General features: G+C 42.0%; 1 protein-coding gene across 5 annotated transcripts in view; it reads left to right on the top strand.

The window, feature by feature from the left end:
• TRPM1 (transient receptor potential cation channel subfamily M member 1) overlaps nt 1-14,605 on the top strand; it is a 299,961-nt gene that overhangs the window by 264,853 nt on the left and 20,503 nt on the right. For 3 of the 5 annotated variants that reach the window (XM_068275588.1, XM_068275586.1, XM_068275584.1), the window contains one exon: nt 3,451-3,643. In XM_068275588.1, coding sequence (XP_068131689.1) covers nt 3,451-3,643 — 193 coding nt within the window. The remainder of the gene's footprint in view (nt 1-3,450; nt 3,644-14,605) is intronic. The other 2 variants (XM_068275587.1, XM_068275585.1) reach the window with 1 other exon arrangement.

Raw genomic sequence — 14,605 nt, 5'->3', positions numbered from 1 at the left:
ATTTATTTTAGAAAAAGAGACAGAGTTTTTTGTTTTTTTTTAAAGTACATAAATAGTTGCCTAAGAGACTCAGCTTTTAACTATGTATGTCATAATGGTATAGTACTGTTATTTTTGCAAATAAGAGTTTGTATTTGTTGATTAGATAAAAAAATAGAAAAAATACACTTTCATTACTTTTATTTCACTTTCTGCGCAAGAGGAAGTGCGATCTTCGCTACGTAAATAGCGCACTTCACTTGCGTCAGACTGGCCATGACTGGAGGAAGTTACGGGTCCCGATACCAGAGCTGCAGGCAGGGGAGGGCGGCGGCGTGGGAGCATCCATGCCCATGGGGCTGGAGGAAGCCCCAGGTATACATAAAAAGGTAAGTATCTGTTGTCACCGGTACACTTTAAATGTAATAACTGGAACAAATCGGCAAATAAAATATGCCAGTTTGATTTACAGAAGCAATGTTTATTTTGAAATGAAAGAAAATGTATATTTTTGAATTTTTTTTCCTTTAAAATGAATACAAAATAAAGCAATTTCTGAAAACAAGTATAAGCCCCCAAAAAGCCTAATTTGTGTTGGAAAAAAAAAGATATAGATCATTTAGGTGTGATAAGTAATTATAAAGTTATTGGCAAATGAATTAGAGGACCGCTGAAATTGCTTCCAACCTTAAAGGACCACTATTGTGAAAAAATGAAAAAATGTAAAATTCGTGTAAACACATACAAATAAGAAAAACATTTCTTCCAGAGTAAAATGAGCCATAAATTATGTTTCTGCTATGTTGCTGTCACTTACAGTAGGTAGTAGAGATCTGACGGAACCGAAAGGTTTTGGGCTAGTCCAGTGATAGGCAAACTTGGCTCTCCAGCTGATAAGTAACTACAAGTCCCACAATGCATTGCAGGAGTCTGACAGCCATAGTCATGATTCATAAAGGCAAATGCATTGTGGGACTCATAGTTCCTTAACAGCTGGAATGCCAAGTTTGCCTATCACTGGTCTAGTCCATCTCTTCATAGGGGGTTCTCAGCATGGCCTTTATTCTTTATAAAGTCACTCCCTGAAAAGGATGTATACAAAGATGCTGGCCAGCCTTCCTGCTTGCTTCACTCTTTTTTGGCAGTTGGACGGAGCAAGTGATTTTGAAAATAAAGAAAACCCTGAGAACCCCCCATGAGATGATGAGCTACTCCAAAACCTGTTGGTTCTGTCAGATTCCTACTGCCTACTATAAGTGATAGCAACATAGGAGGAAAGTAATTTATGGCTCATTTTACTCTGGAAGAAATGTACTTCTTATTTGAATGTGTTTACATGTATTTTACAATTTCCGCATTAGTGTTCCTTTAAGGTGAAAGGTGAAGTGGTTAAATATAATGGTACATTTAAAATTAGATTATTAATAAAGTGCAGTTTGGATGTATTGTTCTGTCTGCGCATTTTTCTTTTGTATTGGCAGGTTTTGCACTAGTTCATTATTTGAAACACAAATCTTCATAAAACTCCTTATTTTAATGTAAACCATTTACATTTATGCTTAACCTCTTGATAACCACAGTGGTAAGCCCCCCTAAAGACCAGGCCATTTTTTTATAAATAGGCCACTGCAGCTTCAAGGTCTCGCTGCAGGGCTGCTCAACTCAGCACACAAGTGATTCCCCCCCCCCCCCCCCCCCCCCTTCACACACACACACACACACACACACATTTTCTCCATCAGATCTTTTCACCTGTACTCTTTTGTAAATGTCTGTTTTCACCTTTATACTTCTGTCCTCTGATGTATAACTACTCTGTCCTTCTATCTTCATATTTTTGTCTATGTCTGGCATGGTCTTGTCTGTATCTGTGTTTTTCTCTTCTTTTCTGTCTTGCTTGAGAAGCACTTCTACACTGTTCATACTCACTGCTTCCCACCACAACACTGAGGACTGAGATCCTCAGCTTGGGGATCCTCAGCTCGCCCCCTGGATGTTTGTTTGTTTGTAAATATTTATGTCTTTATTTTTTTTAAATAAATTTCCTTGTGTTTTTTTGTGTCTATGTATTTCTCCACCAGCCAATCAGCGTGATCGGCTGTCATAGGCTTCAGCCTATGACAGCCGATCACCATCAGGTCTCCCAGGGGGACACCCGTGTCACACGGCTGTCCCCAGTACAGCACTGCTGTGGATCGTAACATTGTACAAGGCAAGTTTGCCGTCTAACAGTCTCTGAGCGGCAATCGGCGCTGGGAGGCTGAAGGCGGAGCAGAGCTCTGCCTCCTTAGCGGAGATACGCGCGGGCTCTCCTGCAGAGCGAGCCCCAAGGACCTTACGCCTTACATAAATATACCTTACATAATTACATATTTATTTAGGTTGAAAAAAGACCTACATCCATTGAGTTCAACCAGAAAATAAGGTACAAAACTAGCCTACATCCTCACTTATCCCTGTTGATCCAGGGCAATGCAAAAAAACCCTTACAAGTCATGGCCCAATTATCCCCAAAAGGGAAAAAATTCCTTCCTGACTCCAGATGGCAATCAGAAAAAATCCCTGGATCAACACCACCGGGAATTGCCTAGTATTTGTAGCAATGGATGTCTTTCAACGCAAGAAAAGCATCTAAGCCCCCCTTCAACGCAGATTTTAAATTTGCTATTACTTCTTCCTGAGATAATACATTCCACATTTTAATCAGTCTTACTATAAAGAACCCTTTCCAAAATAAATGACTAAAACTTTTTTTCCTCCATGTGCAGATCATGTCTCCTGTTCATTGCACAAGCCTAGGGACAAAAAGCTTATCTGCCAAGCTTTTGTATTTATACATGTCAATTATTAGATCTCATCTAAGGCATCTTTTCTCCAAATCTAACCTTTCCTGGTGAGACCTTCCATCCCACTAATCAATTTTGTTTCCCATCTCTGCACCTGCTCTAAAACTGCAATACTGGTCTCTTTTGGTGTCCATTGTAACAGACAGAAAGGCAGACTTCTGTAAATCTGTCCACTGCTCATGTTAAAATGATAAGATATTATACAACAATGAAATGAAGGAAATGTCCAATATACTGCGTGTCTAATAAACTTTCCTTTGTTTCAATAACTTATTACAATGAAGTGCAATGCTAATTTTGCTGCTTACAATCAGTGTAGCTGTCACTCGGCCATGCTTCTGAGCAACCAGTCACATTTCTTGCTTTAAATATGGAGAGCTTTTTGTGTATATATATAAGGCACCATTAGATAATGAAAGTAATTTGTAATACACATTTGTGGCGCTTTAAAAAAATAGCATAATATTGTGGTCAATCCCTTAAAGCAGAGGGGACGATTTTTACTATGATTTGACTTTAATAACAGGGTTATTGAGTATTTAATGTGAAACATCAAAATGAGTCATTGTTTACATTATGTTTTGGTTCGATTACAATAGATTACATTAGATGTTGCTTCTTTTAGATGATTGACATGCTGTATTTTGTGATCATCATGCTGGTGGTGTTGATGAGTTTTGGAGTTGCAAGGCAGGCAATTTTGCACCCAGATGAGGAGCCGTCATGGAGACTTGCCCGCAATATCTTCTACATGCCTTACTGGATGATCTACGGAGAGGTGTTTGCAGACCAGATAGACCGTAAGACTAAAGTTCATAGTAAGACTCTGCTTCCTGTTACCCAGGCAGATGATCAGTCCTAATTAACACTACATCTGTTTCCATTTGGAAAACAAATAATTTAGTAAATGTTTTTTTAATATAAATCCAGTACTTTTATACTTATTTGCAGATATAAATGTAACCAGATTTCAAATATCAATAGTGTAACCTTACATGACTTTTGTGCAAGCTAATATTTTGGTAAATCAGGTACATGTGTATGAGTATATTAGTTCTCACTAGTCAGCATGTGCCACTGTATGCAGTGCTCTATGAATAAAAATGATGGTCTAGTTCAGTGTTTCTCAACATTTTATTGGTATGTACCCCCTTTAAAGCCCTGTACTCACCAAGTACCCACTAGCATAGTAAACATTATCACAAGTACCCCTTGAAAAATATATATTTAATTGTAGTACATGATAATTGGTACTAAACAATTTCCAAACGTTTACTACTGTTTTTAATTAGCTTAACCTGCTGAGCGGTCTGGACGAGCTCAGCTCGTCCAACACCGCCAGAGGCTGCCGCTCAGGCCCTGCTGGGCCGATTTTTGTGAAATAAAAAGCAGCACACGCAGCCGGCACTTTGCCAGCCGCGTGTGCTGCCTGATCGCCGCCGCTCTGCGGCGATTCGCCGCGAGCAGCGGCGAAAGAGGGTCCCCCCAGCAGCCTGAGCCCAGCGTAGCCGGAACAAAAAGTTCCGGCCAGCGCTAAGGGCTGGATCGGAGGCGGCTGACGTCAGGACGTCGGCTGACATCGATGACGTCACTCCGCTCGTCGCTATGGCGACGATCTACGGAAAACAAGGAAGGCCGCTCATTGCGGCCTTCCTTGTTTATTCTGGGCGCCAGAGGCGATCGGAAGAACGCCTCCGGAGCGCCCTCTAGTGGGCTTTCATGCAGCCAACTTTCAGTTGGCTGCATGAAATAGTTTTTTTTTTATTTAAAAAAAACCCTCCCGCAGCCACCCTGGCGATTTAATCAGAACGCCAGGGTGGTTAAACACTAACTTGGTGTTGGTTAAAAAAGATTTATCATTTTCTAAAACTCTAAATTTGTTATTCTTGGTTAAGTTTATCAAGCCTGAGTAACCCAGAACCATCAGAAGTACCCCCGGGGTACGCGTACCACACGTTGAGAACCTAGGGTCTAGTTGACTGAGCTAAAATATATGAAGTGATGTTCTCCAAATTAGTATTTTATTTCTCTAATTTGACACCAGCATTTGGGAAGGTGGGAAAGACAAAACAAATTATTATTGAAAGTTATTGAAAGCTAAGTTTGAGAATACTTAAAGAATCTTTTCACCTGTATTCTTCTGTTTATGTCTGTTTTTATCTGTCCTTCTATCTTCATATTTTTTTTCTTTCTTCATCTGTATTTTTGTCTATGTCTGGCATGGTCTTGTCTGTAACTGTGTTGTTCTCTTCTTTTCTGTCTTGCTTGAGAAGCACTTCTACACTGTTCATACTCACTGCTTCCCATCACAACACTGAGGACTGTAATCCTCAGCTTTGGGATGTTTGAATAGCCCACCGAGTCTCTGGACCAATGGAAATTGTTGGAGGGAAAATCAAATGACTCCTTGCTGGGAAATTCAGTTTTGATCCAGTGGAACTTAACTGAATTTCATACAGAGCATCCCTTTCCCTGAGGTCAATATTGCAGCAGAATGTTCTGAGTACGGACTGTAGGGTGGCATTCTTTAAGTAAGATAGGAGAACAGGAAAATACAGATGACATAAGAATAGTCAGGCAGGAGTCACACTAGGCAAAATCACTTATGTTTTGCCGCAATGTACATAATGTTTTCCTATGGGCCTACAGCGATTCTGCGATTTGGGGATGTAATTTTGGTGTGGGTAGAAAAACTGACTACGTGGTCTTTTCAGTGTGCGTTCTCGAATCACATGCAAATTGCTAATTATGCGTTTAAATGAGACAAAATGCACTAAAATTGCATAAAAAATGCAAACACATTACAAAACATTTGCGATCCTGCAAGTGTGACCCCTGCCTTACGGATGAAGAAATAAAAATATGCATAAAGAAAGAACAATGTATTTTAACTGTTTTTTAACTATTGCATTTCAAAATGTTCCTTCTTGGGGATAGGTTTCCTTTAAAGAAAACTTATAAATATGTGTCAATCCTGTGTTGATCTCTTAAAACCTTATTTCTGTATACAGTTTTTTTTTTATAAATTTGCACTTGGAACAGATGCAACTGATTCAGCCATGTAGTGTGAGGTTTGCACTTTATTTTGTCCTAAGACTAATGCCCCGTACACACTTTCAATTATGATTGGCCAATCACTGGGTTTTTAATAAACCCAAGCAGCCCTACGTTTAAAAAATAAATAAAATGTATCTGTCAGGGCATAATAAGGACACGGTGGTCCCCCCCCTGAGGAGCTAGCGACACATCCACGTCACTCACGTACAGTGGAACTCCTTTCAGCTCCCATTCCTCCATGTCATGTGACATGCATCAGGTGTCCGCAAGGAGTTACACTACACAGCGTGGCTGAGAGAGGAGTGAAGAGGACATGTCGCTAGCTCTGCTGACAACAGGTAATGTATGCAGTTTCTACTGCCATGCTCTGCATCTGGGACCCCTAAGCCTCCCCCCTCCCCCCACACACACACAATGTCAGGGGTCATGGGGTTTATTGATATGCCCCTGCTTCCTGTAGCAAATTCACCAAATCACAAACCTCAGGTCTGGTCCTCCTTATCTTCAGTGCAGCTGTAGGCTGTGCAGCCTACCAGCTTGCAGCTCCCATCTCTGCATGCCGTGTGACAAGCAATGAAGACGTGAATGAGGTGGACCTGTACTGCAGCCAGAACAGAAGCAGATGAAGTATGACACATGTCACCACAGGAGTGTGCCCCATAGACCCCCTTTCATGATGGTGGGGGTCGCCTACACACTGTGCTGTAGGATCTGATATGACTCAGTGATGATGCTGGATTTTTTGGATTCTAACTACTTAACATGTAGTTTTCAGTCAATCCTGCTTGGTTTGCTAGATCACTTCACTTTTGAAATCCACCACACATTGTGCTGTACCCAATGCTTCTTTAAATTTCTATGGTGCCCATTTTCCCAGTGGGAAGGCAAGTTTCTTAATGGGAAAACCTCTGGAACAACGAGCACCTACCCATTCATGTGAATTGGCCCATATTCTAACTACAGAAGTACAGGGTGGGCCATTTATATGGATACACCTTAAAGAAACTCTGTAACAAAATTTTCAGCCTTATTTCTTCTATCCTATAAGTTCCTATACCTGTTGTAATGTGGTCTGTCTTACTGCAGCCTTTCCTAGTTGCACAGTGGCTGTATTATCTCTGTTATATAATCTAATCTTCTTTCCTTTGCCAGCTTTGTCGGCTCAGGCAGGAATGTGCTGCTCTGCTGTGATAGGTAGAAGTTATACGCACCCTCTCCAAGCCCCCTCCAGGCTTTGTTTGAGTCACAGACTGAGCTTCTCTCAGCCTATCACATGCTGGTTAGCAGCCATGTCTTTTGTTTGTAAACACTGCCTAAAACTGGCAATTAGAAGCCAAGATTGCAGCAGGGAGTGGCAGAAACAGCAAAGAGGGGCCCAGGAGAACATAAGGAATAGAATGGTATGCTTTTTATTGTAATAATTTTAGATACAGATAAAATGGGAGTGGTTGGTGATATTAACTTCCTGTTTGTGGCACGTTAGTATATGTGAGGGGGGAAACTTTTCAAGATGGGTTGTTGACCATGGCGGCCATTTTGAAGTCAGCCATTTTGAATCCAACTTTTGTTTTTTCAATAGGAAGAGGGTCATGTGACACATAAAACTCATTGGGAATTTAACAAGAAAAACAATGGTGTGCTTAGTTTTAACGTAAGAGGGTTTGTGGCCCAGGAAAAAGAAAAACCTTGTCTGCTGGCAGTTTAAGTACATTAAATTCCCGCTACGTAATATGTTGGCGCTTTATAAATACAATAAATAATAATAATAATAAAATCTACCTATATGTACTAATAGGGCCCATCTTGATTAAGACAACAGTGCATGATTTGTATTTCCCTGGTACGCATTCGGAAAGTGTATAAGTAGCTGAAGTTTGTAAGAGTGCCATTTGTGAGTAGCTAATATCCGCCGAAGGGATGTTCGACTAATGCCACTCTCCAGTGACATGCGGCAAGTGCTACGCTGTGGGCTTTTGCTGAATGAAGCTAGGACAGCCACTGATGTTTCTTCATTAGTGACAGATTTCATGCGTCTACATTTTGGCATATCCAACACTGAACCAGTTTCACAAAACTTAACAAGCAGTTTGCTAACTGTAGCATGGGAGATGGGTGGCCTCGTAGGATGTCTTGCATTGAAATCTGCTGCAGTGACCCGGTTACTGCGTTCACCAGACATCAACACAATTTCTATCCGCTCCTCACGTGTTAATCGCTGCAATATGTCAATGGCTGTAAACAAAGAGAAACTTGTAAATAACTCATGAAAGAATAAATTTACATTAAAACCAAGCACACCATTGTTTTTCTTGTGAAATTCCCAATAAGTTTGATGTGTCACATGACACTCTTCCTATTGAAAAAACAAAAGTTGGATTCAAAATGGCCGATGTCAAAATGGCCGACATGGTCACCACCCATCTTTAAATGGTTCATTTGTATTTCCCATTTTGAAGATACCCAGCACCGTCTTCAAGTGTATTATAAGCTCTTTTATTTATTTAAGGCATCAAAAAGACAAAAAGGGCAAGTCTGTGCGACGTTTCGAGAGGCGACTCCTCTCTTTCTCAAGCTGACAAGCCCTCTGAATACATAAGACTCAATCAGCCTTAAATAGTCCTTGCTCCACTAGGGAGCCAATCAAAATGGTCTGGACGCCCTGTCATCAACCAATTAGGTTAAGTTCCTGCTTGCAGGCCCTCCCATCTGGTGGAGGACCTGATGGGGAACTACATCTATTTATACACTCCAATCATTTTAAAATGGCCGCTAGAGGGCCGACCAATGGGGGTAGAGCATGTTCTGAATGGAAAAAACGTCATTCAACCGTCATGCGGAAATCCGCATTGAAAATCCGCATGTGGTTGCGTTCAATGCGTATGCGTAAAAACGTACGCGTAAAACCATATTCCAATACTATGACCACGCGGAAATCCGCATTGGATATCCGCATATGGTTAAAATTAATGCGTATGCGTAAAAACGTACGCGTAAACACCCGGAAGCAAAAAATCGTCTAAACCATAGACGTTTCAATCCAATCGCCTATACCGGTTACGCATAAAATTGATCTATACCGATTGAAAAATGTACATGCTCCTAACCCTAATAGGAATGAGTGTCAACAATATATAATATATGATAAGAGAAATCTGAAAAAAATATAAAAAGGAAAAAATGACAAAACTCACGCTAGGTGTCTGGCGGCCACCCACAGCGGCGGCCAGACACCGAACGTCACAAAAAATGAATATAAACCACATCTCACCCTCCCAGACTGGCGTCCGTCTAAATCGCGGCGGCCAGTCTGGGCTAGCGAGAACAAAATTACCAATTCTGTCCCGACTGGCGTCCATCCCTGGCGGCCACTCGGGAAAGAAACAGGCAAAAAATCAAAAAATATATGCTTTGAAGGCCAGCCTGGACTGGCGGCCACATATCAGCGGCGGCCAGTCCAGGAGAGCCAACAAATCAACATAGTCAATAAATATATTTTTTCAAAACAAATAATAAGTTTTGTTATAAACTCCTCTCCCCCCCGGCCAGCGGCCACCAATTGTGGCCGCAGGTCGGGAAGGATCGGGAAAAAAAGAAAACAGAACCAACCCAAAAAGGAGACTCCAGGCGTCCAGACCAAACAATAAACAACAAGACATCTATCTATAAACACATGGACCCAACTCGCACTCCCGGTTAAGACCCCCTGGACCAAGGGCATCCAGCTTCCTAATCCAAAACAACTCCCGTCTCAATAATAATTTGACCCTATCACCCCCCCCTGCGTGGTGGGGGGACAGAGTCAATCACCTGGACCCTCAACTGGCTAACACCATGGCGACAGGCAGAAAAATGGCTAGCAACCGCTTGTTCAGATGTGCCCGAGCGGATAGCTGACTTATGCGCAGAGATGCGCATTTTAAGTATCTGTGTGGTCATCCCCACATAAATCAATCCGCAAGGGCAACGAAGAAGATATACAACATATGCAGAGTCACATGTGTAATAACCATTAATTGAAAAACGTTTCCCTGTAGTAGGGTGTGTAAAAGTATCTCCTTTAACAATGGAATTACACATATGACACGACAAACAGGGAAAAGTCCCTTTTCTTGTAGTAGTTAAATTGGCAGTTCGAGAGCCAATATCTGCCCTCACCAAAGTGTCACCAACTGTAGGAGCCCGTCTATATGACATAAGTGGATATTCCTGAAATTCCTTAACCTGTGGAAAACCTTGTTTTAATAAAGGCCAATGTTTCCTAACAATGATGATATCTCAGCTTATGAGGAATTTTTATCCAGAAACTTGGAGAAATACCGTAAAGAACTCGAAGGTGTTAAACGTCAGAAGTTCCAACGGGACTCACTTGATTATGAGAGTGGTTATGTATACATATGGCAGAAACAACCCTCCTCTAACTTGCCTCGTGGGCCGGGTAAACCTAGACCCCGTCCCAGAGGAGCTCCACCTAAGGGTCCACGGCCTGTACAACCTCGACCCATTCATGATCCTTTAACAACTAGAGAAGAAGAGCAATCAGAATCCGATTTTTTGCCCTCGGACAGTTCGGCCAATATCCCTCCAGACGGATTAGGAGAGGTGGGAGAAAATATCAGCTTGCCAAAAAGCACAAAGAAACGCGCCGAACCCTCGGGCTCTCCAATGACACTCAGAGAACGCAAGAATCCTTAGTCATTAATATCTCTTCATATGTCTTGGATGATATCCAGATTAGGGTACTCAATCGAGGTCTCTCATTCAGTATTACCAACGATGGGGACTCACTCCAATTGGAATATGATCTTTGGTCTTTTGCAAGGACTTTGAAGTTGAAATGTTTTTTTAGCAATCTTCCGAAAACCTACTCAGGTTCCCTTACCAACCATGGGGCCCTTGAGACTTAAGGACACTCCATTACGAAATAAGAGCTCTTTCTGCCCCCCGTCCAACCAAGTGATTGATACATTCTTAGGGAATGTGCAACGGGACATTCAGGAGCTACAAAGATCTGGTTCTCAAGCAATGAAGAACCTCAATAAACACGAACAGGAAGCTCTTAAATGTCTTAAGGCCAATAAGGCCCTAACAATTAAGCCCGCAGATAAGGGGGGCTCAGTTGTCGTAATGGACACTATCAATTATCGTGCAGAGATTTTACGCCAGTTGGGGGATAGAAGTGTTTATAGAATTTTAGATCGAGACCCAATCTGGGATCTGAGGAAGTTGATTGATCGTTTGTTAAAGAATGCTCTGGAAAAAACATCATAGACAGGGATCTAGCTACTTTCCTGGTTCAGGACAATCCTGTAACTCCTGTTATGTATGTCCTTCCAAAAGTACACAAACGATTGGTCGATCCACCTGGTCGGCCAATCGTTGCAGGTGTAAATTCATTATTTTGTCCAATTGCTAAATATTTAGATTGTATTCTTAGACCTATGGTAGTAGCTTTACCGTCTTACCTCAGGGACACTCAAGTGTTCCTAGAGGTGATTGATAAATTTGAAAATTTAGATGATGATGATTTATTGGTTACAATTGATGTAGAGTCACTCTACACCTCCATCCCTCATGATGGAGGTGTGGAGGCGGTATCTCATTATTTGCAAACCTGTTCAGATGTTTTTGATGATCAGAGACGTTTTCTTATCGATCTGTTGGAGGTGATTTTGAGGAGGAATTACTTCTTGTTTGAGGACACATTTTATGAACAATGTAGAGGTACAGCTATGGGGTCGAACGTGGCCCCGACTTATGCTAATTTATACATGGGTCTTTACGAAGATTCATTTGTGTATACAAATCAATTGTTTCTCCGCCACTCCAAGGGGTGGTGGAGATACATTGATGATGTTTTTTTGATTTGGGCGGGGCCACGTTCGACCCTTGAATGCTTTATTAAAGATCTGCATGCATGTTGTCCATACATTTCCCTAACGTATACTTGTAGTATTCATTCTGTATCATACTTGGATACGGTGGTCACGAAAGTTGGTGGAAAATTGACCACCGATATATTTAGGAAATCTACTGATAGAAATGCGTTACTCCATTATAGAAGTTTCCATCCTTCCCATATTGCCAATAACATTCCAAAAAATCAATTTGAACGTGTTAATAGAATAGTGTCTGATGCGACATTGAGAGATACACGTCTGAAGGAAATGGCCAATAGATTTATTCAAAGAGATTATCCTCTAGATTTGTGCAATCCCTTTAGCCGATCCTCCCCAACTAAAAGATCACGCTCCAGACAGATCGATCGGACTCCTCTGGTCACTACTTTTTCAACCAATTCCAAACAAATTGAGAAAATTGTTAGGAAACATTGGCCTTTATTAAAACAAGGTTTTCCACAGGTTAAGGAATTTCAGGAATATCCACTTATGTCATATAGACGGGCTCCTACAGTTGGTGACACTTTGGTGAGGGCAGATATTGGCTCTCGAACTGCCAATTTAACTACTACAAGAAAAGGGACTTTTCCCTGTTTGTCGTGTCATATGTGTAATTGCATTGTTAAAGGAGATACTTTTACACACCCTACTACAGGGAAACGTTTTTCAATTAATGGTTATTACACATGTGACTCTGCATATGTTGTATATCTTCTTCGTTGCCCTTGCGGATTGATTTATGTGGGGATGACCACACAGATACTTAAAATGCGCATCTCTGCGCATAAGTCAGCTATCCGCTCGGGCACATCTGAACAAGCGGTTGCTAGCCATTTTTCTGCCTGTCGCCATGGTGTTAGCCAGTTGAGGGTCCAGGTGATTGACTCTGTCCCCCCACCACGCAGGGGGGGTGATAGGGTCAAATTATTATTGAGACGGGAGTTGTTTTGGATTAGGAAGCTGGATGCCCTTGGTCCAGGGGGTCTTAACCGGGAGTGCGAGTTGGGTCCATGTGTTTATAGATAGATGTCTTGTTGTTTATTGTTTGGTCTGGACGCCTGGAGTCTCCTTTTTGGGTTGGTTCTGTTTTCTTTTTTTCCCGATCCTTCCCGACCTGCGGCCACAATTGGTGGCCGCTGGCCGGGGGGGAGAGGAGTTTATAACAAAACTTATTATTTGTTTTGAAAAAATATATTTATTGACTATGTTGATTTGTTGGCTCTCCTGGACTGGCCGCCGCTGATATGTGGCCGCCAGTCCAGGCTGGCCTTCAAAGCATATATTTTTTGATTTTTTGCCTGTTTCTTTCCCGAGTGGCCGCCAGGGATGGACGCCAGTCGGGACAGAATTGGTAATTTTGTTCTCGCTAGCCCAGACTGGCCGCCGCGATTTAGACGGACGCCAGTCTGGGAGGGTGAGATGTGGTTTATATTCATTTTTTGTGACGTTCGGTGTCTGGCCGCCGCTGTGGGTGGCCGCCAGACACCTAGCGTGAGTTTTGTCATTTTTTCCTTTTTATATTTTTTTCAGATTTCTCTTATCATATATTATATATTGTTGACACTCATTCCTATTAGGGTTAGGAGCATGTACATTTTTCAATCGGTATAGATCAATTTTATGCGTAACCAGTATAGGCGATTGGATTGAAACGTCTATGGTTTAGACGATTTTTTGCTTCCGGGTGTTTACGCGTACGTTTTTACGCATACGCATTAATTTTAACCATATGCGGATATCCAATGCGGATTTCCGCGTGGTCATAGTATTGGAATATGGTTTTACGCGTACGTTTTTACGCATACGCATTGAACGCAACCACATGCGGATTTTCAATGCGGATTTCCGCATGACGGTTGAATGACGTTTTTTCCATTCAGAACATGCTCTACCCCCATTGGTCGGCCCTCTAGCGGCCATTTTAAAATGATTGGAGTGTATAAATAGATGTAGTTCCCCATCAGGTCCTCCACCAGATGGGAGGGCCTGCAAGCAGGAACTTAACCTAATTGGTTGATGACAGGGCGTCCAGACCATTTTGATTGGCTCCCTAGTGGAGCAAGGACTATTTAAGGCTGATTGAGTCTTATGTATTCAGAGGGCTTGTCAGCTTGAGAAAGAGAGGAGTCGCCTCTCGAAACGTCGCACAGACTTGCCCTTTTTGTCTTTTTGATGCCTTAAATAAATAAAAGAGCTTATAATACACTTGAAGACGGTGCTGGGTCTCTTCTCTTGGAGTTCCTGCTTGCTGTTCCTGGAGACAGAGGGACAACGACCAATAGCACGTCGCATCTAGATGGTTGGGTGCTGCCTGTAACCACTTGTTCACCATTTTGAAGATGGAAACAATTTGCAGGCAAGCTCAATTTGCATCTCATTGATACTCTCTGGTCTACATAAGGCAGATAAGGCAGATAAGGCAGTGGCTGGATAGTGTACTGATTAAGGGCTCTGCCTCTGACACAGGTAACCGGGGTTTGAATCTCAGCTCTTCCTATTCAGTAAGCCAGCACATATTTAGTAGGAGACCTTGGGCAAGACTCCCTAACACTTGCTACTGCCTATAGAGCATGTCCTAGTGGCTGTAGCTCAAGCACTTTGAGTCCGCCAAGAGAAAAGCATGATATAAATATTCTGTGTCTTGTATCTAATATTCAAAATGGCATTAACCAGTATGTACTGGAACATTAATGTGGCACTAAGGCCTCGTTCACACTATACATGTTTCCATGCGCGTTTTGGTGTGCAACAGGCAGGAAACATGAGAAGTGCATAGACTGCACTGTCTGGCATTCAGACTACATGTGCTGCAATGCAATATAGCAC

This window comes from Hyperolius riggenbachi, chromosome 3 (genome assembly GCF_040937935.1).
Source record: "Hyperolius riggenbachi isolate aHypRig1 chromosome 3, aHypRig1.pri, whole genome shotgun sequence".
NCBI lineage: Eukaryota > Metazoa > Chordata > Amphibia > Anura > Hyperoliidae > Hyperolius > Hyperolius riggenbachi.
This window is presented reverse-complemented; position numbering and strand designations above follow the sequence as displayed.